General features: G+C 43.1%; 2 protein-coding genes across 3 annotated transcripts in view; both read right to left on the minus strand.

The window, feature by feature from the left end:
- LOC124001279 (nesprin-3-like) overlaps positions 1–10,014 on the minus strand; it is a 51,475-nt gene extending 41,461 nt beyond the window's left edge. Inside the window, 3 exon segments of the mRNA XM_046307939.1 lie at positions 178–350; positions 8,086–8,241; positions 9,816–10,014. Coding sequence (XP_046163895.1) covers positions 178–350; positions 8,086–8,229 — 317 coding nt within the window. The 5' untranslated portion in view covers positions 8,230–8,241; positions 9,816–10,014.
- A 344-nt stretch (positions 10,015–10,358) lies between these two features.
- Positions 10,359–26,570, minus strand: part of LOC124001877 (gamma-aminobutyric acid receptor subunit rho-2-like) — a 32,315-nt gene continuing 16,103 nt past the window's right edge. The window contains exons 3-10 of one of the 2 annotated variants that reach the window (XM_046309008.1): positions 23,703–23,770; positions 19,623–19,846; positions 17,178–17,260; positions 16,776–16,916; positions 16,320–16,472; positions 12,637–12,857; positions 12,105–12,330; positions 10,359–11,721 (exon numbers count right to left, since the gene is read on the minus strand). In XM_046309008.1, the coding sequence (XP_046164964.1) occupies positions 11,549–11,721; positions 12,105–12,330; positions 12,637–12,857; positions 16,320–16,472; positions 16,776–16,916; positions 17,178–17,260; positions 19,623–19,846; positions 23,703–23,770 (1,289 nt within the window). In that variant the 3' untranslated portion in view covers positions 10,359–11,548. Of the gene's footprint in view, positions 12,331–12,636; positions 12,858–16,319; positions 16,473–16,775; positions 16,917–17,177; positions 17,261–19,622; positions 19,847–23,702; positions 23,771–26,570 lie in introns of both variants that reach the window. The other variant, XM_046309009.1, reaches the window with a different exon arrangement.

Genomic DNA, 26,570 nt, shown 5'->3' on the forward strand with positions numbered 1-26,570 from the left:
CTGAACGAATAGAATGTATTCCCTCATGCATACATTATCCATGGGTGTGTAATATAACTGATGTGACAGACAATAAAACTCATGGCAATTCCTTTTTAAAAGGAGACATAGTAATTGACCTGCCACAGAAGTCATTGGAGGTCATGGAAAGTCACAGAGGAGTCGTGGGTTAGCTACCTGTGGCAGTGGATTATGAAGGTGCAGGTCTCCTCCCATGATGCTTTGAGCTCTTTGAGTTTGGCGTGGGTTTTGCTCCTGGTCTCCTGGTCTCCATTCTGCAGTAAGACCTCAGCGGCCACCAGCACCATGTCCATCTTCACGCGACCCTCATGCTCAGACTCGTGGATTTTCTGTCCACCAGTAACACAGGAGATGCTTGATGAGATCATGAATTTTGGGCTGACAGATAATGTGGTCAAGCATAGGGTTATGGCGATCATGAAATTGTCAGCCGGTGATTGTCAAGCAAATAAACAAATGTTAAGCATCTTCTGTTTCCATAAAGATAAGGCATTTAAAAAAGTCTAATACATCCATGTAATATAGCCTACAACTTCACAATAAATCCATTATTTTAGACAGGTCTACAGAAACATGAAATGAAGTAATTGTAGTCTATTTCAGAAGAAAATAATAGCATACTCTAAGTTGTCCTTATGTGTTAGGTCCTGATCTGGCAATGCCAAATGGCTGTGTGCTACACTACAGTAGTTAATTTATTTAGCAGACAAGATTTGCTCATAATTATAAGTATAAAAATTTAACCAAGCTGAATAAAATATATTTTCTCCAAATGATGAGTGCGCACACGGCTATTCTGTGTTGAGCGGTTAACAAATAGATATTCCTATATGCTTAATTTATAGTTCTGAAATTGTAGGTGTTCTACAAACATTGGGCTATACGTTTAGATTTTAATACATTGTAAGGCTGCATGATGAGACTAATGATGACTTGAAAAAAGTATCTTGAAAAGGTATGAGCTCTGCTTTGTTTTTTTGCGCAGGCTGTACATACTCCAATAGTCTCTCATTCACAATTTGAGAAGCATTTGATAATGCCTCAAATTTCATAGCGGCATCCCCTTTGTGTCTACAATGAATCCTAAAAAAATCCATGTCTTTTGCGGCGCGGAGTGCTGCGTTGCCTTTCTTCCCGAGTGTGCTGTGCAATCTGAAGCATCTCTCACAAGACTCTCAATCACGTGATTGGGTCTTTCTCACAGGCTACAAGTGAAGACGCAACTGCGTGCGTCCTTATTCAAATCCACATTAACTTTTCATCAGCCAACAAGATGAGTAGGCCTAACAAACAGCAAAAGAAGTAGCCTATGTCAATCTACTATCCCCCCATAGTACAAAAGTCAACCTATTCTATTCTGTGCAAGAAATACATATTCCAAACAGTCTGGGACAGTTGTTGTTTGGCTTCCATGTCTTCTCCCGGGACCTTCTCAATATCCACATCTTGAACATCAGTCTCTGAGGCCTCATCTTCACTGTCACTTACCAACCTTGAGGATGGCTCGTTGTCTGGCTCAAAAAGCCTCAAATTTGCCTGGATGGCCACCAATTTTTCACACTTGTATTGGTCAGCCTGTTGCATGCTTTGGTGTGTGTGTTCCCAAAAAAGGACCAGTTGCACTCTGAGGCAGCTGATGTTGGTGGGATTTGGAGGATGATGGAGGCAACAGGGAAAAGAACCTCAGATCCATAAAGTCCATTCCACCAGGTGGCTGATGAGATATTTTGGCACGACTGCCATATTACATCTCCATCCCAAAGCCCTTGCTTGGAAGTGTAGTTTGCCAGACTGTAAAGAACCTTGCCCTCATCCAGGCCAAGTTGGCGAGACACGGTAGCGATGACACCATAGGCCTGGTTGATCTCTGCACCAGACAGGATGCTCTTGCCAGCATACATGGGGTTCAACATGTACGCTGCATCATGTATGGGCTTCAGGCAGAAGTCTTAACGCTTTTGATGTATTTCAGAACTGCAGTTTCCTCTGCTTGAAGCAACAGTGAAGTGGGCAGGGCAGTACGGACTTCTTCTATTTCAGTCGGCAAGCAGAGTCTGAACATCAGACAGGATGGCATTTTCACCCTCAATCGATGCAATGACTACCGCTATAGGTATCAGGAGTTTCAGGCTGCTTACCACTCTCTCCCAAAATACATAATCCAGGAGGATCCTCTTGATGGGGCTGTCCATATCGGCAGACTGTGATATGGCCATTTCTTGGAGAGACTCCTCCTCTTATTCTTCTCACTTTGCTTGGTGAGGTAGATAGCTGCTATATCTTGATGACCCGTCACACACCTAACCATTTCCTTGCCCCCATTGTTTTCATGAGCATGAGCAGCACAGCCAATGGGTGTGATGTGAGGGTAAGACTCTTCCACTTCAGATCAAGCAGCCTTGAAGTTCACAGCATTGTCTGTCAGCAGTGCAAATACATTCTGTGGTCCAAGGTCATTGATGACTGCCTTCAGCTCATCTGCAATGTAGAGACCGGTATGTCTGTTGACCATTGTGTCTGTGCTCTTGTAGAATACTGGTTGAGGGGTGGAGATTTAGTTAATTATTCCTTGCCCACGAACAGTCAACCCATCAGCGATGATTGCAATACAGTCTGCTTTCACTATGATTTGCTTGACCTTCACTTGAACTCTGTTGAACTCTGCATCCAGCAAATGAGTAGATAAAGCATGTCTGGTTGGAGGGGTGTATGCTGGGCCAAGAACAGTCAGAAATATCTTCCAATACACATTGCCTGTGAGCATCAGAGGTGAAGCAGTTGCATTCACAACTCGAGCAAGACATTCATCAGCATTTCTCTGACTAAGTTCCTCCATTGAGTCAAAAAAACTTCTGATTTCAGGAGGACCATGAGCAGTCACTATCGATAAGGTGCCTGATTCATAATTTTCACTTCGAATAGAAGTAGAGGGACTTTTGTCAGATGTTGCATGTTGTGAGTGCTAAGGAAACTTTGTGCACTTGACCAGATGATTCTGCATCTTTGTTGCATTCTTCACATATGATTTGGCACAGTATTTGCAAATGTACCCAGCTTTTCCTTCTACATTAGCTGCAGTGAAATGTGTACACACATCAGATACTGCATGTGGCATTAAAATATATATATATATATATATACACAAATCCATGTACAGATAAAAAGTTAAGCAGTTAGATTAAACAACTCCTTTGTAAGATACATGTTTTAAAATGAAACATGTATGGAAACAGGTGAATTAACACTTCTTAGTTAGCAGGCTCAAGCAAGCTAAAACCTACATTGTGGCAAAAACTAACTAGCAGAAATTGTTAACAAGTTAGAAATGATTTAATCACACTTTGCTGTAGGCTACGATTTACAATTTAACAAAAAAAATTATGTACGTCAGAAAACATTTTCACCCCACCCAGTATTGTAATCACAACTTACCAGAAAGAATGTAAACCTTGGCTCAGACAGTGTAGTAGTGTGGGCTCAATAGCATCTCATTAGTGTGCAAGATCTTGAGAATCAGCTGTACATGTGATGGAAGCATGCACTGTGCATGCAGAAGGATGAAATTCCATTGAATTGGGGATAGTTTAACCAAAATATGCCACAAGACCTAGAATTGCTTCACCTGTATCCCACAAAAAAAGGTTCACTGTTAAATTCTAACTTTTTATGAATTTGTAGCTCTCTGCGCTTTTAATGGACCTCTGAGACTATCACAGTGCAGGTGCATTTATATGGAGACTTGATTACACACAGGTGGATTGTACTTATCATCATTAGTCATTTAGGTCAACATTGGATCATTCAGAGATCCTCACTGAACTTCTGGAGAGTTTGCTGCACTGAAAGTAAAGGGGCTGAATAATTTTGCACGCCCAATTTTTCAGTTTTTGATTTGTTAAAAAAAGTTTGAAATATCCAATAAATGTCGTTCCACTTCATGATTGTGTCCCACTTGTTGTTGATTCTTCACAAAAAAATACAGTTTTATATCTTTATGTTTGAAGCCTGAAATGTGGCAAAAGGTCGCAAAGTTCAAGGGGGCCGAATACTTTCGCAAGGCACTGTATGTACAATCGAAGTCGGAAGTTTACATACACCTTAGCCAAATACATTTAAACCCAGTTTTTCACAATTACTGACATTTAATCCGAGTAAAATTCCCTGTTTTCGGTCAGCTAGGATCACCACTTTATTTTAAGAATGTGAAATGTCAGAATAAATAGGAGAGAATTATTCATTTCATCTATTATTTCTTTCGTCACATTCCCAGTGGGTCAGAAGTTTACATACACTCAATTAGTATTTGGTAGCATTGCCTTTCAATTGCTTAACTTGGGTCAAACGTTTCAGGTAGCCTTCCACAAGCTTCCCAAAAATTAGTTGGGGGAATTTTGTCCCGTTCCTCCTGACAGAGCTGGTGTAACTGAGTCAGGTTTGTAGGCCTCTTTGCTCGCACACACTTTTTCAGTTCTGCTCACAAATGGTCTATAGGTTGAGGTCAGAGCTTTGTGATGGCCACTCCAATCCCTTGACTTTGTAGTCCTTGAGCCATTTTGCCACAACTTTGGAAGTATGCTTTGGGTCATTGTCCATTTGGAAGACCCATTTGTGACCTTTAACTTCCTGACTGATGTCTGGAGATGTGGATATATTGAAGCAACATTTCCCCTCCTCATGATGCCATCTATTTTGTGACGTGCACCAGTCCCTACTGCAGCAAAGCACCCCTGCAACATGATGCTGCCACCCTCGTGCTTCACGGTTGGGATGGTGTTCTTCGGCTTGAATCGTCCCCCTTTTTCCTCCAAACATAAAGATAGTCATTATGGCCAAACAATTCTATTTTTGTTTCATCAGACCAGAGAACATTTCTCCAAAGACTACCATCTTTGTCCCCATGTGCAGTTGCAAACTGCAGTCTGGCTTTTATTAATGGAGGTTTTGAAGCAGTGGCTTCTTCCTTGCAGAGTGGCCTTTCAGGTGGTCGATATAGGACTCGTTTTACTGTGGATATTGATACTTTTGTACCCGTTTCCTCCAACATCTCCACAAGGTCCTTTGCTGTTGTTCTGGGATTGATTTGCACTTCTCGCACCCAAGTACATTCATCTCTAGGAGACAGAACGCGTCTCCTTCCTGAGCGGTATGGCGGCTGCATGGTCCCATGGTGTTTATACTTGCGTACTATCATATGTACAGATGAACGTGGTACCTTCAGGCATTTGGCAATTGCTCCCAAGGATGAATCATACTTGCGGAGGTATACAAAAAAAAATCTGAAGTCTTAGCTGATTTCTTCAGATTTTCCCATGATGTCAAGCAAAGAGGCACTGAGTTTGAAGGTAGGCCTTGAAATACATCCACAAGTACACCTCAATTGACTCAAATTATGTCAATTAGCCTATCAGAAGCTTCTAAAGCCATTACATCATTTTCTGGAATTTTCCAAGCTGTTTAAATGCACAGTCAACTTAGTGTATGTAAACTTCTGACCCACAGGAATTGTGATACAGTGCATTATGAGTGAAATAATCCGTCTGTAAACATTTGTTGGAAAAATGACTTGTGTCATGCAAAGTAGATGTCCTAACCAAGTTGCCAAAACTATAGTTTGTTAACAAGAGATTTGTGGAGTGGTTGAAAAAGGAGTTCATTACTCCAAACCAAGTGTATGTAAACTTACGACTTAAACTGTGTGTGTGTGTATATATATGTATATATATATATTTAAAAAACAATTTAAAAAGTATACAGAAGCGTCCCTCGGGGGCAATGAAACTGAGTGAGTGGAAGCATCTGAACGAAAAAGGAAAACTGGACTCTGGTGTCACATACCAGTGTCCTACTGTATTACAGGAGTTAAAGGTGAGGGATCGGTTGAGGGCAGTCATAACAGCCATGTTGGAAAGGACAATTTGAAAAGACTTATCTGAGCCTGCACAGAATGGTTCAGACTGGCTGAATAGTGTGAAACATGTCTTTGACCCTCGTTCAGAAGTTAGGGTTTGGTCTCACCTTTTTCCCCTCTGAGCAAGTATGACTGGTTAGTTAGGGCTCACATCATCTCCTAAAACAGTGTCAGCGGTTAGTTGGGGTCAGAGACTGGGAGTATTTTGTATGTTGAATTACACTGGGCTGAACTACACTCCAATGCATTTTGTATCTCCAATGCAAGATACTTTCAAAAGCTGTAATATGCATTTTCAAAATACAAAATACTTTTCAATACCATTTTTTCCACCCATAGTGGTTCACAATTTTGTGGCCCCCTTTCAGCCTGCATTGGTATCAAATGTCTGATCGCACTATGTTGTGATAAGAGCATCTGGTACATCACAGTGCATTCGGAAAGTATTCAGACCCGTTCACTTTTATCCACATTATGTTACAGCCACAGGAGGTTGGTGGCACCTTAATTGGGGAGAACGGCTCATGGTAATGACTGGAGCAGAATCAATGGAATGGTATCAAATACATCAAACGTATGGTTTCGATGCCATTCCATTTGCTCCGTTACAGCCATTATTATGAGCCGTTCTCCCCTCAGCAGCCTCCACTGGTTATGGTCTTGTTTTAAAAATAAAAATAGATTAAATCAATCTACACACAAAACACCATAATAACAAAACAAAAACAGTTTAGGAATGTTTGCAAGTGTATTAAAAATAAATAAATAATATAAATACCTTATTTACTTCAGTATTTCAGACCCTTTGCTATGAGACTTGAAATTGAGCTCAGGTGCATCCTGTTCCATTAATCACCCTTGAGCTGTTTCTACAACTTGATTGGAGTCCACCTGTGGTAAATTCAATAGATTGGACAAGATCCTCTGTGGAGATGAGAGAACCTTCCAGAAGGACAACCATCTCTGCAGCACTCCACCAATCAGCCCTTTATGATAGAGTGGCCAGATGACAGCTACTCCTTAGTAAAAAGCCACATGACAGCCTGCTTTGAATTTGCCAAAAGGCACCTAAAGGACTCTCAGACCATGAGAAACAAGATTCTCTATTGTGATGAAACCAAGATTGAACTCTTCGGCCTGAATGTCAAGCGTCACATCTGGAAGAAAGCAGGCACCGCTTATAACCGTGCCAATACTATCAATACCATGAAGCATGGTGGTGGCAGAATTCAGCTGTGGGAATGTTTTTCATTTTCAGGGTCTGGGAGACTAGTCGGGATAGAGGGGGAAATTAACGGAGCAAAGTACAGAGAAATCCTTGATTTCTCTGTACAAAAAACTGGACCTCAGACTGGGGGCAACGGTTCACCTTCAAAGAGGACAAGTCTCTGAATGTCCTTGAATGGCCCAACCCGAGCCCAGACTTGAACATGATCAAACATCTCTGGAGAGACCTGAAAATAGCTGTGCAGAGATGCTCCCCATCCAACCTGACAGAGCTTGAGAAGATCCGCACAGAAGAATGGGAGAAACTCCCCAAATACAGGTGTGCCAAGAAGACTCAAGGCTGTAATCGCTGACAAAGTTGCTTCAACAAAGTACTGAGTAAAGTGTCTGAACACTTTTGTATACATTTTTTATTTTATTTTAAATATCACATTTACATTTAAAAATCTAAAACCTGTTTTTGCTTTGTCATTATGGGGTATTGTGTGTAGATTGAGGGGTAGAAAACGATTTAATCAACTTAAGAATAAGGCTAACATAACAAAATGTGGAAAAAGTCAAGGGGTCTGAACACTTTGAATGCACTGTAACTATATGTAAAAATTTCAAAGCATTCTGAGTTTTACTCTAATGAGCTCCGCCCAGAAACAAGGCCAATCTTATCCAGAGTGACAGTGCATTCAACTAAGGTAGATAAACAACATATCACAGTAAGAGCAAAACTTTTCTCTAACTGTTAATAAGAATGTTGCTGTTCGGCCAGCTACTTGCAAATCTATTTTGTATTTTAAAATACATGCATTTGAATTAAATACAAAAGTATCTTATATTTTGATACAATGGTCTTTCAGGTATTTTGTAGTTATGTTTTGTAACTGTAATTTATTCCCATCCCCGGTTAGAGTTCTGTGTCAGTGGTTAGGTTTCACCTCTGTCTCTCTGAGCCTGGCCTGCAGGGCTGCTCGGGGGCCCTGGGTGTTGTCATTGACCCGGAGCCTCTCCTGAACGACATGTATCCAGGACTGAACTGCCTCCAGGCTATCAATAAACTCCTGCTGCTCCTGCTCAGTCATGTGGGAGCCAGACTGAGGTGAAACACAGAGAGGAGAGAGAGGTTTAGTCTGTATATAGTGCATTGGTAACCAAAGGTTAGTCAGGTGATGGACTGGAGATGGGCTTGTTTGGCATGGCAGCCGAAATAGGAGACTGAAGATTGACTGATCAACAAATCACCTTGCATCATAAATACCTACTCATTATTTGTAGGTCAGTCAGTCACAATTTACCCACAATTCATCAAATAATCTATACTCTCAACATGGCCACAACACAGAAGAGAAATTATACTGCTTCATGTTGTTTTTCTGTGAGTAAAACTACACAACAATAGGTCTAGGCCTACTTCTTGGTTTGTCAGTTTCTTTAGAGAAGATTGGCAATACCTTACTAGGGAGGATCTACCACAACATATCTGTTTCAAGGAGACACCACCACAAAATAAATTGTTGAACTAATGTAATCCTCATACTTCAGTCAGTGGTGCACTGTTGACTCCTGGTTTGAAGGAATGAGGGTGTTACGTTATTGTACTCACCAGACAATATAGCATATGTATGCATTTGCATTTCAATGATACTTGTAATGTAATAAGGTGTATTTGTCACGATGGCTTAACTCAGTCTCGCTGCAGACCTTGTCCTTGTGATGTCTATAAAAAAAAGTGCTTTTAACAACACAGCAATCTTTGTTTCTACTAGGCTCAAATCTGTTTTTCCCCTCTCTCAAGGGGATTGAAATCCTTGACTAGAATAGTGTGAATTGTAGGCCTAGTCATGATAACGCAATGTTAGGAAGGGAAGAAGGGGTGGTCTGAAGGCACATGGGCACCACAGCTCTTTCTTTTTTTCTCCACAGGTCAGAAAATGAAGCCAAACTCATTTTTCTGAGTGACTCATTTTCCCCGACAGATCAAAACTCCCCACGTATCCCCCTTTCAGGGAAGTTACACTAAACTGTGCCTCTTGTATGTTCTCTAACGAGCCACAATATAGTGTAACAGACAAATGGAAAGAACACATAATATAGTAAAAATGTAAGCGCTATATTAATGGAGAAAGTCAACTTTACCTACGTTTCAAAGCGAATAATAGTCGAATAGACAAAACTTAATGTACTTTCAGAGTTTACGGGTAAATTACTCCCCGCCCCGCCATCTGTTTTTTTTGACAGCTCACGCTTCGTAAACGGACTTGCAACATGATTGATATCTTTCACGCCCTCACTAACGTTACATTGCATCGCTCCCCAGTGGCTTCATAATTGTATATTGACTGAAACGATTCGGATCTGAAATCTCTGCCCCAAGACTTGATCATTTGCCTGTATCCAAATCTATTTTATGGAAATAGCCCTACGACTGAAACGGCAAGCTATTTCGGGACGTTTTCAACCCTATATTAATAATAGAGACTTCGACTTCAAATATATTGGGATATAGGTCTACAAAAGGGAAATGTCTATCCATAATATGATACTACTGAAGTCTGACAACGTGACGATGGAGTCCATAATACGTTTGTCATCATGCGATTTAAGGTACAAATTACCATAACATGAACAGCCGGGCGATAACCAAAATAGACGACATGAAATGACTTACCGATTCCTGTGCATTTGGTGAAAGTAACAGCTAGCGTTCCTGTCCACAAATGACCTAATATGCACTGTAAACTTCTAGCATAACGCAGGAAGTGTAGGAGAGGCCTCTGCGATAGCTGCATAGCCTAACCTTAGCGGATTTAGCCAGACGAGAGCAGCAAATCCGCAGAGCAATTGATAATCGTGGGGCGTGAGCGTATTACGTCAACAATTCAAACGGAAAGGCGCGCGCTGAAGAGCTAGACAGATACCGTGTTCTTCTGGACTCAGTCTGATTGACAGAGCAAGTGTGTGTGATTTCAGTCCCTCTTGTCCTTGGCTGTGTGTTAAAACACACTAGTATGAACAACATAGGATGCGTCCCAATCCACCAGGCTCCCATAGCCATACTGCTCCTATACAGTAGGAACACCAGTAAATTAAATAGGATGCAGGAGCCAGGGGAGGGGGGGAAGTTTAATAGTCTGAACAGTTGTAATACTTGCAACAAACAGAACAGAAATGCTAACAGCAACATATAAAACACATTTCACCAATAATATTTTAATACCACCAAATTATACAATACATTTTATTTTCATAATGAAAAATATCTACATGGTGATACAGGAAAATAGTTTCCTGTAGTGACTCCCTATTCAAAATGGAATGGCTAAAGTAGTATTATGGTTTCACAAAACTAATGCGAACTTGTCTAGTGAAGAAAGCCTACAGCTGCATTTACTTAAAGCCAATTTCTGCTCACACATTGACAACAAAAAAAGTGTTTACTAAAAGCTGTTCCAGCCACGTAATTAGAATGAGAATAGAATCGTTCATCTAATTTTAGGGTTGCAGCTTCTCACCGGACTATTAAAGCCTCTAGTGCTCAAAATAAAAGTATATTTAGTTTTAGGCAAAAATCTTCTATACTGTACATTTAAGGTCAATATCTCAAGCAAAGCCATGTGCTGCCTTTTGTGGCTGTAGCTTGTTAAGGTACGATGACATGGGACACCTTAGATGTTTTTAAACATGTAATTCATTACACAAATCTTTATTAAGTGCTACAGTGGCACAATACAAGGTATTTGTTTTTAGATTTATATATTTACATTGTAGGCCTAAATTCTTTTTTTACAATGGCATATAACCATACAATAATGACCATATGAGAGGTATCAGAGAAAGGAAAATACATATCTATACACAATTCCTCAGTTCCTTTACACAGTAAGCTACAAATGTCCCAGTAACTGTTGTTCACAGCTTGAAATGCTCTACATTATTGTTACTGTTGTGCTTTAATGACTTCACAGCTGTTTTAGCAGCACTAAGACCTCACTTGAACCACAAACCATTATATATATACACACACACACTGTAGTATATTGCATCATAACATTTCACATATGTAGCAGATTCTCTAATCCAAAGCATCATGTCCATCCCAAATGGCACCCTATTTCCTATATAGTGCACTACTTTTGCCCAGAGTAGTCCATTATAAAGAGTATAGGGTGCCATTTTGTACGCACCCATTAAACTCAACTCTGTTAAACACTGAGCTGATTCAACAGACTGAACTGGTACTTAGACCTGAATGCCAAATAGACCTGAATGAAAAGCTAACAACATTGTAGACACACCTCTGTTGTCAAATGCCAAGCCCAGAGTACAAAAGACTTGAAATGATAGTTATTTGGACAAAAGAGTTTTTAAACAACAGCTGATATGTACTTGCAGAACTATGACTCAACCTGTGGAATCGATTGACAGAAATTCACAAACTACAGTGGGATGATGAAGAATGTCTCGGTCTCTCTCTCTGGGGCTTTTCTCTTTGTCCATCAGTGCCAAATATCCACATAGTCTCCGTCTCTTAGACTTTCGCAATCTCCCGTCATTCGTGAGTGAGTCACACTTACCTTAATATACATAATAAACATAAACCCATATAGATCAGTCTCATATGGGCCAGTACCCAAGTCAAACCAGTTAGCAGTCCATCCAAATATGGGCCATTAGTATCAAAATGTCCATGTAAACCTCAATAGCAGTCTCTCTTAGCCTTTTTCTTGTCCATGTCGTATGATAAACATAGTCTGTGTCCCAAAATGGCACCCTAATCAATACATAGTGCATTACTTTTGACCAGGGCCCATACTGCACCTATACAGTAAACCCTACGCTCCTATACAGTATGAACACCAGTAGATGAAGTTGAATAGGATATAGGAGCCAGGGAATAACATCCTGGAGTACTTGTCGATTGCATGTGTATTCTGGATAATTTTAAGGGCACGGATACCTTTCTTCTTGGTGGTTGTGGACTCGCTACTGACAGACAGGTGGACCACCATGTGCTCCCCAGGAGTCTGCTTCTCGTTCATCACCTCATGTGGCATCTCCACATCCTCCTCGGACACCATAGTTCCCGAGGTGTAGCCTGCCAGGCTGTTGGTGTCCGCCTCGCTGTAGTTCCCGTCTAATATCATGGTCCTGGTCTGGGACATGCCACAGGTGCAGGGCAGCGACTGCAGGGAAGGAGAGAAGGTAAGCGGAAGACCGAGGTTATGGCAGGAAAAATGGATCTAAACTAACTTGAGATGCATGCCTGTCATTTTTTAAATCATGCATGTCAATGAGACATTTGACCAAACATTCATGTGTTAGCATGTATTAAGTTAGGCCCTAAGAAAGAAGAGGAAGTAATGTGTCAGCAGTGTCTCGCAGTCCAACCGAGTTGCATGAAATTAAGAGCAAACTGTATTCACAAGAGATATTCAGTTACTCTTTGAAAATTGTCTCATATGCACAGTACTATGGTAGCATCTCATTACCTGTGACCTGGCCCTTTCTCTTATCTCGTCTCGCATCTTACGTTCCCTGCGGTCCTGCACGGTGGACAGGTAGTTGACGGCAGCGTACTCCAGCACAGATAGGAAGACAAACACAAAGCTGACCCACAGGTAGATGTCCACAGCCTTGATGTAGGACACTCTGGGCATGGAGGCGTTCACGCCAGTAATGATGGTGGACATGGTGAGCACTGTGGTGATACCTGCAGTGGAAAAAAAGAAGGAAATAGCAAAAGCTCACGTCTGTTGGATTAAAAATATATACAGTTAGTGTCGGAAGTGTACATACAGTGGGGCAAAAAAGTATTTAGTCAGCTACCAATTGTGCATGTTCTCCCACTTAAGATGAGAGAGGACTGTAATTTTCATTATAGGTACACTTCAACTATGACAGACAAAATGAGAGAGAAAAATCCACATTGTAGGATTTTGAATGAATTTATTTGCAAATTATGGTGGAAAATAAGTATTTGGTCACCTTCTTCTTTAAGAGGCTCCTCTGTCCTCCACTCGTTACCTGTATTAATGGCACCTGTTTGAACTTGTTATCAGTATAAAAGACACCTGTCCACAACCTCAAACAGTCACACTCCAAACTCCACTATGGCCAAGACCAAAGAGCTGTCAAAGGACACCAGAAACAAAAGTGTAGACCTGCACCAGGCTGGGAAGACTGAATCTGCAATAGGTAAGCAGCTTGGTTTGAAAACTATGGGAGCAATTATTAGGAAATGGAAGACATACAAGACCACTGATAATCTCCCTTGATCTGGGGCTCCACGCAAGATCTCACCCCGTGGGGTCAAAATGATCACAAGAACGGTGAGCAAAAATCCCAGAACCACACGGGGGGACCTAGTGAATGACCTGCAGAGAGCTGGGACCAAAGTAACAAAGCCTACCATCAGTAACACACTACGCCGCCAGGGACTCAAATCCTGCAGTGCCAGACGTGTCCCCCTGCTTAAGCCAGTACATGTCCAGGCCTGTCTAAAGTTTGCTAGAGAGTATTTGGATGATCCAGAAGAAGATTGGGAGAATGTCATATGGTCAGATGAAACCTAAATAGAACTTTTTGGTAATAAACCAACTCGTCGTGTTTGGAAGACAAAGAATGCTGAGTTGCATCCAAAGAACACCATACATACTGTGAAGCATGGGGGTGGAAACATCATGCTTTGGGGCTGTTTTTCTGCAAAGGGACCAGGACGACTGATCTGTGTAAAGGAAAGAATGAATGGGGCCATGTATCGTGAGATTTTGAGTGAAAACCTCCTTCCATCAGCAAGGGCATTGAAGATGAAACGTGGCTGGGTCTTTCAGCATGACAATGATCCCAAACACACCGCCCGGGCCACGAAGGAGTGGCTTCGTAAGAAGCATTTCAAGGTCCTGGAGTGGCCTAGCCAGTTTCCAGATCTCAACCCCATAGAAAATCTTTGGAGGGAGTTGAAAGTCCATGTTGCCCAGCCACGGCCCCAAAACATCACTGCTCTAGAGGAGATCTGCATGGAGGACTGGGCCAAATTACCAGAAACAGTGTGTGAAAACCTTGTGAAGACCTACAGAAAACATTTGACCTCTGTCATTGCCAACAAAGGGTATTGAGATAAACTTTTGTTATTGACCAAATACTTATTGTCCACCATAATTTGCAAATAAATTCATAAAAAATCCTAAAAATGTGATTTTTCTGGATTTTTTTCTCATTTTGTCTGTCACAGTTGAAGTGTGATAAATTACAGGCCTCTCATCTTTTTAAGTGGGAGAACTTGCACAATTGGTGGCTGACTAAATACTTTTTTGCCCCACTGTACACTTAGGTTGGAGTCATAAACTCATTTTTCAACCACTCAACAATTTTCTTGTTAACGAACTATAGTTTTTGCAAGTCGGTTAGGACTTGTGCATGACACAAGTCATTTTTCCAACAATTGTTTACAGACAGATTACTTCACGGTGTCACAATTTCAGTGGGTCAGGAGTTTACATACACTAAGTTGCCTGTGCCTTTAAACAGCTTGGAAAATTCCAGACAATTAAGTGATGGCTTTAGAAGCTTCTGATAGGCTAATTGACATCATTTGAGTCAATTGGAGGTGTACCTGTGGATGTATTTCAAGGCCTACCTTCAAACTCAATGCCTATTTGCTTGACATCATGGGGAAATCTAAAGAAATCAGCCAAGACCTCAGAAAAACTAATTGTAGACCTTCACAAGTCTTTCATTCTTGGGAGCAATTTACAAATGCCTGAAGGTACTACGTTCATCTGTACAAACGATAGTATGCAAGTATAAACACCATGGGACGACACAGCCGTCATACCGCTCAGGAAGGAGAAGCGGCCTGTCTCCTAGAGATGAACGTACTTTGGTGCGAAATGTGAAAATAAAACCGAGAACAGCAAAGGACCTTGAAGATGCTGGAGGAAACAGGTACAAATGTATCAATATCCACAGTAAAATGAGTCCTATATTGACATAACAATGCTCCAAAACCATAACAATGCTCCAAAACCTCCAAAAGCCAGACTACTGTTTGCAACTGCACATTGGGACAAAGATGGTATATTTTGGAGAAATGTCCTCTGGTCTGCTGAAACAAAAATAGAACTGTTTGGCCATAATGACTATCGTTATGTTTGGAGGAAAAAGGGGAAGGCTTGCAAGCCGAAAAACACCATCCCAACCATGAAGCATGGGAGTGGCAGCATCATGTTGTGGGGGTGCTTTGCTGCAGGAGGGACCGGTGCACTTCACAAAATAGACGGCATCATGAGGTAGGAAAATGATGTGGATATATTGAAGCAACATCTCAAGACATCAGTCAGGAAGTTAAAGCTTGGTCGCAAATGGGTCTTCCAAATGGACAATGACCCCAAGCATACTTCCAAAGTTGTGGCAAAATGGCTCAAGGACAACAAAGTCAAGGTATTGGAGTGGTATCACAAAGCCCTGACCTCAATCCTATAGAAAAAGTTGTGGGCAGAACTGAAAAAGAGTGTGTGAGCAAGGAGGCCTACAAACCTGACTCAGTTACACCAGCTCTGTCAGGAGGAATGTGCCAAAATTCACCCAAATTATTTTGGGAAGCTTGTGGAAGGCTACCTGAAACGTTTGACCCAAGTGAAACAATTTAAATGCAATGTTACCAAATACTAATTGAGTGTATGTAAACTTCTGACTCACTGGAAATATGATGAAAGAAATAAGAGCTGAAATGAATAATTCTCTATTATTTTGACATTTTACAATCTTAAAATAAAGTGGTGATCCTAACTGACCTAAAACAGGGAATTTTTACTAGGATTAAATGTCAGGGATTGTGAAAAACTGAGTTTAAATGTATTTGGCTAAAGTGCATGTAAACTTCTGACTTCAACTATATATGGAATGGGGGCTACCAGAATAGAGTTCAGACATTTCTATAAGTATCTGAATATTTTTGAATATGTATTCTTTCTTGTAATCGTACAACACCAATATATCTTCATTAGGTCTGACAAAGAGGGCTTTATTGTTCAAGGCTCGACGCTGAAAACCATTGTGATTACTTACACAATACCACCAAATGCCGGAAATCTGACAATGAGGGAAATAAGCAGCGCTAGAGACGACAAACTGTAAGACTTCTGAGCTATTAGTAGCACCACCATAATTTTACCCAGCGAGACGCGGGCTGGGACGGCCCTGCGGTCGATCCAGAAGGACACCCAGGACAGCATGACCATGAGGGTGGCAGGGAAGTAGGTCTGAAGCAGGAAGAAGAAGATGTGTCTCCGCAGGGTAAAGTTGATGTACAGACGATTGTACCAGCCTGTACAGGAGGACACAAAACCAAAGGAAAATATGGGTCAATAATATCATCATGGGAATGTCAATGCTTATGATTCCCTCCATGAGGTTATTGTGATGACTTAAATGACTGTGTATTGGAGTTTTTAACTCAAATCATGTAGTGTGGTTGATCCCTGTACCAATACCTAATTGACCACTGATCGTGAACCCTAATCTTAGTCAATACCTTTAGCTCAACCAAAATTACCCTATTTGTCCGTAACATTGATCTGCTGTCTTAACTGTACTGTACTGCACTGCACTGTAATGTGGTTTAGTGTACCTGTGCTGCTGTAGAACGCCAGGTGAGAGGTGGTGTGGAACTTCTGGATGAGGAACTGAGAAAGGGAGATACGGTCGTCCGTACTCAAGGACTCATCCCCACTCTTCCAGTACAGCATCAGGTCCTCATCCGTATAGGCATCTGGGGAGCACAAACATTAGATATATTCTCCATAATATTGTTCTGTTTGTGTATTTACTTTAGTAAAAAATACTAAATGTTGTGCCCAGTGGGAAAAATCCTAACTAGAGATATCGTAGGCATTTGAATACATCATCTTTTGATGTCAAATGGAGATTTCTGTGTGTGTGTGTGTATCTAAGTTAGGATTCATCCCCTTATTAAAAATGTGAGAAGTTCTGACAGTATCAGCCTTAATAGTAGTTGATGACAGTTACTCACAGCTCTCCAGCTCCAGTGAGCAGGTCTGGGTGTCCAGAGGAAAGCGACTGAAGTCCATGTTACAGGCTGCGGTCACTGTCACCCTGTACAGTAAAGGACAACACAGATCCATGATGTGACATCAAGTAACCTAAGATTCCCCTATGAGCCTGTTTGCAACACATAAGATTCTTGTAGAGGGTCCGCACTCAAAAAAGTTATTGTATGCTAGCACAAGATTTTCAAAGTTGTATGGTACTTTCTCTTTTTGCCTTTTGTAATAAATAAATAGCATGACATGACTTTGAAAATTTGGTTGGTCCTTTCTGTTGTCCTTATTATTCCATACAACCAATTCAATACTGATTATAACTATGTAAACTCAGCAGAAAAAGAAACGTCCTCTCACTGTCAACTGTGTTTATTTTCAGCAAACTTAACATGTAAATATTTGTATGAACATAAGATTCAACAACTGAGACAAACTGAACAAGTTCCACAGACGTGACTAACAGAAATGGAATAATGTGTCCCTGAACAAAGGGGGGGGTCAAATTCAAAAGTAACAGTCAGTATCTGGTGTGGCCACCAGCTGCATTAAGTACTGCAGTGCATCTCCTCCTCATGAACTGCACCAGACTTGCCAGTTCATGCTGTGAGATGTTACCCCACTCTTCCACCAAGGCACCTGCAAGTTCCTGGACATTTATGGGGGGAATGGCCCTAGCCCTCACCCTCCGGTCCCAGACATGCTCAATGGGATTGAGATCCAGGCTCTTCGCTGGCCATGGCAGAACACTGACATTCCTGTCTTGCAGGAAATCATGCACAGAACAAGCAGTATGGCTCGTGGCATTGTCATGCTGGAGGGTCATGCAGGAAGGGTACCACATGAGGGAGGAGGATGTCTTCCCTGTAACGCACAGCGGTGAGATTGCCTGCAATAACAACAAGCTCAGTCCGATGATACTGTTACACACCGCCCCAGACCATGACGGACTCTCCACCACCAAAACGATCCCGCTCAAGAGTACAGGCCTCGCTGTAACGCTCACTCCGTCTACGATAAACGTGAATCCGACCATCACCCCTGGTGAGACAAAACCACAACCCGTCAGTGAAGAGCACTTTTTGCCAGTCCTGTCTTGTCCAGCGATGGTGAGTTTGTGCCCATAGGTGACGTTGTTCCTGTTGATGTCTGGTGAGGACCTGCCTTACATCAGGCCTACAAGCCCTCAGTCCAGCCTCTCTCAGCCTATTGTGGACAGTCTGAGCACTGATGGAGGGATTGTGCGTTCCTGGTGTAACTCCGGCAGTTGCTTTCCTGTACCGCAGGTGTGATGTTCAGATGTACCGATCCTGTGCAGGTGTTGTTACACGTGGTCTGCCACTGCGAGGACGGTCAGCTGTCCGTCCTGTCTCCCTGTAGCACTGTCTTAAGCGTCTCACAGTACGGACATTGCAATTTATTGCCCTGGCAACATCTGCTGTCCTCATGCCTCCTTGCAGCATGCCTAAGGCACATTCACGCGGATGAGCAGAGACCCTGGGCATCTTTCTTTTTGTGTTTTTCAGAGTCAGTAGAAAGGCCTTTTAGTGTCCTAAGTTTTCATAACTGTGACCTTATTTAATTGCCTACCGTCTGTAAAATGTTAGTGTCTTAACGACCGTTCAACAGGTGCATGTTCATTAATTGTTCATGGTTCATTGAACTAGCTGGTTCATTGAACAAGCATGGGAAACAGTGTTTAACCCCTTTACAATGAAGATCTGTGAAGTTATTTGGATTTTTACAATGATCTTTGAAAGACAGGACGTTTCTTTTTTTGCTGAGTTTCGTAGATGGTCTGGAAAAACAGGGCCACTCATGAATAACAATAAACATGTTCTCAACCCATTAGAACACAATTTGTGCATCCAATGTCTGGTGAATGACTTTTGGAAGCATAATAGAACAATCTGGCATAACCAACAAGTAGTAGTAGTACCTTCACATTTTGGCCTGGTTTTCAAAAACAGATTTTTTGAAAATATCAGCCAGAAGCACATTTAAAATCTTAACAAACAGAAGCAAAATGCAAATGAATCTTCTTGTCTAGATACATCCTGCACAGAACCATGTTATTTTTAATATTAAAATGTAGGATACTATTAACATTCTAAACTGATTACATTTCGTTCTTACATGACAACAGTTAAATACATAATCCCAGTATTGAGAATTTTAGGAGTCGATCACTTTGTAGCAGGGGAGGCGAATCGTGGCAAGGGAAGGCCCCAGTGTGTGAAGGCTTTTGCTCCATCCCATTCCATCCATACCATAAGGTTGCGAAATTCCGGTAACTTTACAAAAATTCCAGGATTCTGGATTTCCTGCTTATTTCCATCTCATTCCAGAAATCATGGGTATTTTGGAAAAGTGACCGGAATTTTTCAACCCTAGTCCCCAAAGCATCCCAGACCCACCTCAGGCTGTAGAGGACGTGTCCGTCGGGAAAGACCCTGAGCATGATGTTGTCTGTGGTGGTGTCATGGATGAAGGATCTCTTGGAGTGGACAAAGAACACATCTGGCACCCAGATCTTCTTCACCAGACGCCCGTCAAATGTCATGCTCTTATTGGTGGAGCTGGTGAAGGTCAGACGCTCATCCTTCCAATAGTGTCTCAGGTACAGAGTCATGGTGAAGTCCTATTGGAACAGAGAAGGGGAAAGTTATGCATTGCCCAGTACCCAGGGTGAGTGAACCAATAGAATGGTCTAAAATGTAGAAACTTTATGATCCAAAATGAAAGTGCCCAGTGATTGTGCAAAACTATACCCAATTGTAAACATCCCAATGAGTAAGTTACACAAATCTATGTGGAGCTTTGACTTTGAGAAAAGTGCTACAGTTTATACATGTAAATACATTTACATTACATTTAAGTCATTTAGCAGACGCTCTTATCCAGAGCGACTTACAAATTGGTGCATTCACCTTATGACATCCAGTGGAACAGCCACTTTACAATAGTGCATCTAAATATTTTAAGGGGGGTGAGAAGGATTACTTTATCCTATCCTAGGTATTCCTTAAAGAGGTGAGGTTTCAGGTGTCTCCGGAAGGTGGTGATTGACTCCGCTGTCCTGGCGTCGTGAGGGAGTTTGTTCCACCATTGGGGAGCCAGAGCAGCGAACAGTTTTGACTGGGCTGAGCAGGAACTGTACTTCCTCAGTGGTAGGGAGGCGAGCAGGCCAGAGGTGGATGAACGCAGTGCCCTTATTTGGGTGTAGGGCCTGATCAGAGCCTGGAGGTACTGAGGTGCCGTTCCCCTCACAGCTCCGTAGGCAAGCACCATGGTCTTGTAGCGGATGCGAGCTTCAACTGGAAGCCAGTGGAGAGAGCGGAGGAGCGGGGTAACGTGAGAGAACTTGGGAAGGTTGAACACTAGACGGGCTGCGGCGTTCTGGATGAGTTGTAGGGGTTTAATGGCACAGGCAGGGAGCCCAGCCAACAGCGAGTTGCAGTAATCCAGACGGGAGATGACAAGTGCCTGGATTAGGACCTGCGCCGCTTCCTGTGTGAGGCAGGGTCGTACTCTGCGGATGTTGTAGAGCATGAACCTACAGGAACGGGCCACCGCCTTGATGTTAGTTGAGAACGACAGGGTGTTGTCCAGGATCACGCCAAGGTTCTTAGCGCTCTGGGAGGAGGACACAATGGAGTTGTCAACCGTGATGGCGAGATCATGGAACGGGCAGTCCTTCCCCGGGAGGAAGAGCAGCTCCGTCTTGCCAAAGTTCAGCTTGAGGTGGTGATCCGTCATCCACACTGATATGTCTGCCAGACATGCAGAGATGCGATTCGCCACCTGGTCATCAGAAGGGGGAAAGGAGAAGATTAATTGTGTGTCGTCTGCATAGCAATGATAGGAGAGACCATGTGAGGTTATGACAGAGCCAAGTGACTTGGTGTATAGCGAGAATAGGAGAGGGCCTAGAACAGAGCCCTGGGGGACACTAGTGGTGAGAGGGCGTGGTGAGGAGACAGATTCTCGCCATGCCACCTGGTAGGAGCGACCTGTCAGGTAGGACGCAATCCAAGCGTGGGCCGCGCTGGAGATGCCCAACTCGGAGAGGGTGGAGAGGAGGATCTGATGGTTCACAGTATCGAAGGCAGCCGATAGGTCTAGAAGGATGAGAGCAGAGGAGAGAGAGTTAGCTTTAGCGGTGCGGAGCGCCTCCGTGATACAGAGAAGAGCAGTCTCAGTTGAATGACTAGTCTTGAAACCTGACTGATTTGGATCAAGAAGGTCATTCTGAGAGAGATAGCGGGAGAGCTGACCAAGGACGGCACGTTCAAGAGTTTGAGAGAAAAGATAGAAGGGATACTGGTCTGTAGTTGTTGACATCGGAGGGATCGAGTGTAGGTTTTTTCAGAAGGGGTGCAACTCTCGCTCTCTTGAAGACGGAAGGGACGTAGCCAGCGGTCAGGGATAAGTTGATGAGCGAGGTGAGGTAAGGGAGAAGGTCTCCGGAAATGGTCTGGAGAAGAGAGGAGGGGATAGGGTCAAGTGGGCAGGTTGTTGGGCGGCCGGCCGTCACAAGACGCGAGATTTCATCTGGAGAGAGAGGGGAGAAAGAGGTCAGAGCACAGGGTAGGGCAGTGTGAGCAGAACCAGCGGTGTCGTTTGACTTAGCAAACGAGGATCGGATGTCGTCGACCTTCTTTTCAAAATGGTTGACAAAGTCATCTGCAGAGAGGGAGGAGGGGGGGAGGAGGATTCAGGAGGGAGGAGAAGGTGGCAAAGAGCTTCCTAGGGTTAGAGGCAGATGCTTGGAATTTAGAGTGGTAGAAAGTGGCTTTAGCAGCAGAGACATAGGAGGAAAATGTAGAGAGGAGGGAGTGAAAGGATGCCAGGTCCGCAGGGAGGCGAGTTTTCCTCCATTTCCGCTCGGCTGCCCGGAGCCCTGTTCTGTGAGCTCGCAATGAGTCGTCAAGCCACGGAGCGGGAGGGGAGGACCGAGCCGGCCTGGAAGATAGGGGACATAGAGAGTCAAAGGATGCAGAAAGGGAGGAGAAGAGGGTTGAGGAGGCAGAATCAGGAGATAGGTTGGAGAAGGTTTGAGCAGAGGGAAGAGATGATAGGATGGAAGAGGAGAGAGTAGCGGGGGAGAGCGAGCGAAGGTTGGGACGGCGCGATACCATCCGAGTAGGGGCAGTGTGGGAAGTGTTGGATGAGAGTGAGAGGGAAAAGGATACAAGGTAGTGGTCGGAGACTTGGAGGGGAGTTGCAATGAGGTTAGTGGAAGAACAGCATCTAGTAAAGATGAGGTCGAGCGTATTGCCTGCCTTGTGAGTAGGGGGGAAGGTGAGAGGGTGAGGTCAAAAGAGGAGAGGAGTGGAAAGAAGGAGGCAGAGAGGAATGAGTCAAAGGTAGACGTGGGGAGGTTAAAGTCGCCCAGAACTGTGAGAGGTGAGCCGTCCTCAGGAAAGGAGCTTATCAAGGCATCAAGCTCATTGATGAACTCTCCGAGGGGACCTGGAGGGCGATAAATGATAAGGATGTTAAGCTTGAAAGGGCTGGTAACTGTGACAGCATGAAATTCAAAGGAGGCGATAGACAGATGGGTAAGGGGAGAAAGAGAGAATGACCACTTGGGAGAGATAAGGATCCCGATGCCACCACCCCGCTGACCAGAAGCTCTCGGGGTGTGCGAGAACACGTGGGCGGACGAAGAGAGAGCAGTAGGAGTAGCAGTGTTATCTGTGGTGATCCATGTTTCTGTCAGTGCCAAGAAGTCGAGGGACTGGAGGGAGGCATAGGCTGAGATGAACTCTGCCTTGTTGGCTGCAGATCGGCCGTTCCAGAGGCTACCGGAGACCTGGAACTCCACATGGATCGTGCGCGCTGGGACCACCAGATTAGGGTGGCAGCGGCCACGCGGTGTGGAGCGTTTGTATGGTCTGTGCAGAGAGGAGAATAGAAAATAGAAATAGAAATAGGTAAATAGAAATCAACCCAGCTGTCAGTGCTTACAGCACTTTGGGTTGAAATCCTGTTGGGGGTGAAATTAAGTGTAGCCTGAAAGTCAATGGTCAAAGCAGTCTCTTTGATTTCTCTGCAACCTCTCATGCCTCTGGGGTTGAGCTCCACTACAAAAAGACTCAAATCTCCTCCTCAGCTTTTACCCCTTCCTACTCCTCATCTCCCTCCGTGTACTCCAACTCCTCACAAAACTCCTAAAGTAGAGATCATCCCTCTCTCACCCCCTATTTCACCCCTCTCCCTCATGTAATGACTATCAACAGTTGGGAGTACAGTACACATCATTATGATGACCATCTGCAATGGTAAATAAAGACAATCCAAATGTTAGTCTGTTACATAAGGGATTTACCAGGACAAAAAATACAAACAGTACGTGTCCATTTGGATTCAGGAAGAAATGGCATAAGTGTTAATGATGTGGGTATTTTACTATAACTTTATTTCCACAATGCACAGTGGGAAATTTTTGTGTCATAACTTGGTAGTACAAAAATTGGTTAGCCTTAACCCACCATGTCTACTTCTGAGATGCTGTCCAAGCTTTCCACTTGTACGTCCACTCCAACAGGAATAGCCGGGCCTGGAAAACAAAACGAAAGAAACCACATAGAAAAACACGTTTGTACAAAAAGATGAAGACTTTTGTATACTTGGGTGCAGAAATAAAGCGCTGGGGAGAAGCAATATTCGTTGTGCAGGCCTGTCATTCCTTTATCTTAGTATTATTTCTTAGTCCAGCACCGGTATTCTTAAATTTAAGATGTGCATATCACTCTCTTTTTCTTCCTACAAACTATAGTATGGCATGTCAGGTGGCACATAGATGGTGATACAGTGATTGAGCTGGATTCTCCCACAGGCAATTAGGAGAATGATCCACGTTGAACTTCAAAGCAAAATCATTGCTTTGTCGTTGCATTACCTGACCCTACGTCAACAGTGAAGAGGCAACTCTGGGATGCTGGCCTAATAGGCAGAGTTGCAAAGAAAAAAAGCCATCCGACTGGCCAATAAAAATAAAAGATTAAGATGGGCAAAAGAACACAGACACTGGACAGAGGAACTCTGCCTAGAAGGCCAGCATCCCTGAGTCTCGTCTTCGGTGTTGACGTTGAGTCTGTTTTTTTGCGGGTACTATTTAATGAAGCTGCCAGTTGAGGACTTGTGAGGCATCTGTTTCTCAAACTAGACACTAATGTACTTGTCCCCTTGCTCAGTTGTGCACCAGGGCCTCCCACTCCTCTTTCCATTCTGGCTAAAGCTAGTTTGCTCTGTTATATAATAGCGTTCTTTTCTCACAACAAGTTTAGACTGACGAGTTTCAGAAGAAAGGTCTTTGTTTCTGGCCATTTTGAGCCTGTGATTGAACCCACAAATACTGATGCTCCAGATACTCAACTAGTCTAAGGCCAGTTGTATTGCTTCTTTAATCAGAACAACAGTTTTCAGCTGTGCTAACATAATTGCAAAAGGGTTTTCTAATGATCAATTAGCCTTTTAAAATGATAAACATGGATTAGCTAACACAACGTGCCATTGGAACACAGGAGTGATGGTTGCTGATAATGGGCCTCTGTACGCCTATGTAGATATTCCATAAAAAATCTGCTGTTTCCAGCTACAATAGTCATTTACAACATTAACAGTGTCTACATTGTATTTCTGATCAATGTGATGTTATTTTAATGGATGAAAAATGAGCTTTTCTTTCAAAAACAAGGACATTTCTAAGATTTGTTTAACACTTTTTTGGTTACTAAATTATTTCATATGTTATTTCATAGTTTGATGTCTTCACTATTATTAAACAATGTAGAAAATTGTACAAATACATTTTAAAAACCTTGAATGAGTAGTTGTGTCCAAACTTTTGACTGGTACTGTAAATGGGAGCGGAAACGTTGGGATTTAATACAAATTCCGCTGGCCAAATTACGCAACTGCATTCTGGTAGTAAAAGTAAGGGCAAGTACCCGAAAAACCTCTGACTGTTCTCTGTCTTTCATGTAATGGCCTCGCAGTACCTCTGTTCCGCCCACAGTGGCAAGCAGTGAGTAACACTTAAATCTGTGTAATTCAATAGAGGACGAAGGCCTATATTCAAATCATATGCGCCGAATATAACTGGTGTAGACTATCATAAAATGCTTGCTTACGAGCGCTTACCAACGATGCAGTGTTTAAAAATTAAATTGTAACACGAGGAATTAAATAAAATACACAAGAATGGAGCTATATACCAGTACAAGATCAATGTCCAGATGTCTAATATTAAGGAAGTCTTGAGATATTGCTCGCCTCAGGTAGAGTACCTCATGATAAGCTGTAGATCACACTATCTACAAAGAGAGTTTTCATTTAGATTTTCCTTAGCCATCTATGTACCACCACAAACCGATGGTGGCACTAAGACCGCATTGAGCTGTATCCGGCCATAAGCAAACAAGAAAATGCTCAACCAGATGCGGCACTCCTAGCGGCCGGGGACTTTAATGTAGGCAAACTTAAATCAGTTTTTGTCATGTTTACTCCCACTCCCCCTCTCCGGTGCTCTACCGCCAGTTGTCTCATTTATGCTCACCTGCCACCATCGTTACACGCACCTGTGCCTCATGACACTCACCTGGACTCCATCACCTTCCTGATTACATCCCCTATATCTGTCACTCCCCTTGGTTATTTCCTCAGTTGTTGACTCTGATTCTGTTCCTGTGTTCTGTACACTACTTGTGTTTCTTGCTTTGTTTAATTTATTATTAAATTCACTCCCTGTACTTGCTTCCCGACTCCCAGCGTATACGTTACAGAATAACAACTCACCAAGGGGAAACAACAGGGATTCATGATATTTTTACTGGTGACTTTGGGTCCAAGTGTCGCTGCCAAAGCAACAGGGATGCCTCAGCTGGCTCGTCAGGCTTCCTTGCCTCGGCTGGCTCGACAGGTTCTCAAGCACAACAGGTTCTCAAGCCTTGGAGTGTGGTGCCAGGACAACCACCTCTCCCTCAACATGAGCAAGACAAAGGAGCTGATCGTGGACTACAGGAAAAGGATGGCTGAAAGCGCCCCCCATTCACATTGACAGGGCTGTAGTGGAGCGGGTCGAGAGTTAAGTTCTTTGGTGTCCACATCACCAACAAACTCATGGTCCAAACACACCAAGACAGTTGTGAAGAGGGCACGACAACACCTTTTCCCCCTCAGGAGACTAAAAAGATTTGGCCTGGTCCCAGATCCTCAAAAAGTTCTACAGCTGCACTATCGAGATAATCCTGACTGATTGCATCACCGCCTGGTATGGCAACTGCTCGGAATCCGACCGTAAGACGCTACAGAGGGTAGTGCGTACGGCCCAGTACATCACTAGGGTCAAGCTTCCT

This window comes from Oncorhynchus gorbuscha, linkage group LG17 (assembly GCF_021184085.1).
Source record: "Oncorhynchus gorbuscha isolate QuinsamMale2020 ecotype Even-year linkage group LG17, OgorEven_v1.0, whole genome shotgun sequence".
Taxonomy (NCBI): Eukaryota; Metazoa; Chordata; class Actinopteri; order Salmoniformes; family Salmonidae; genus Oncorhynchus; species Oncorhynchus gorbuscha.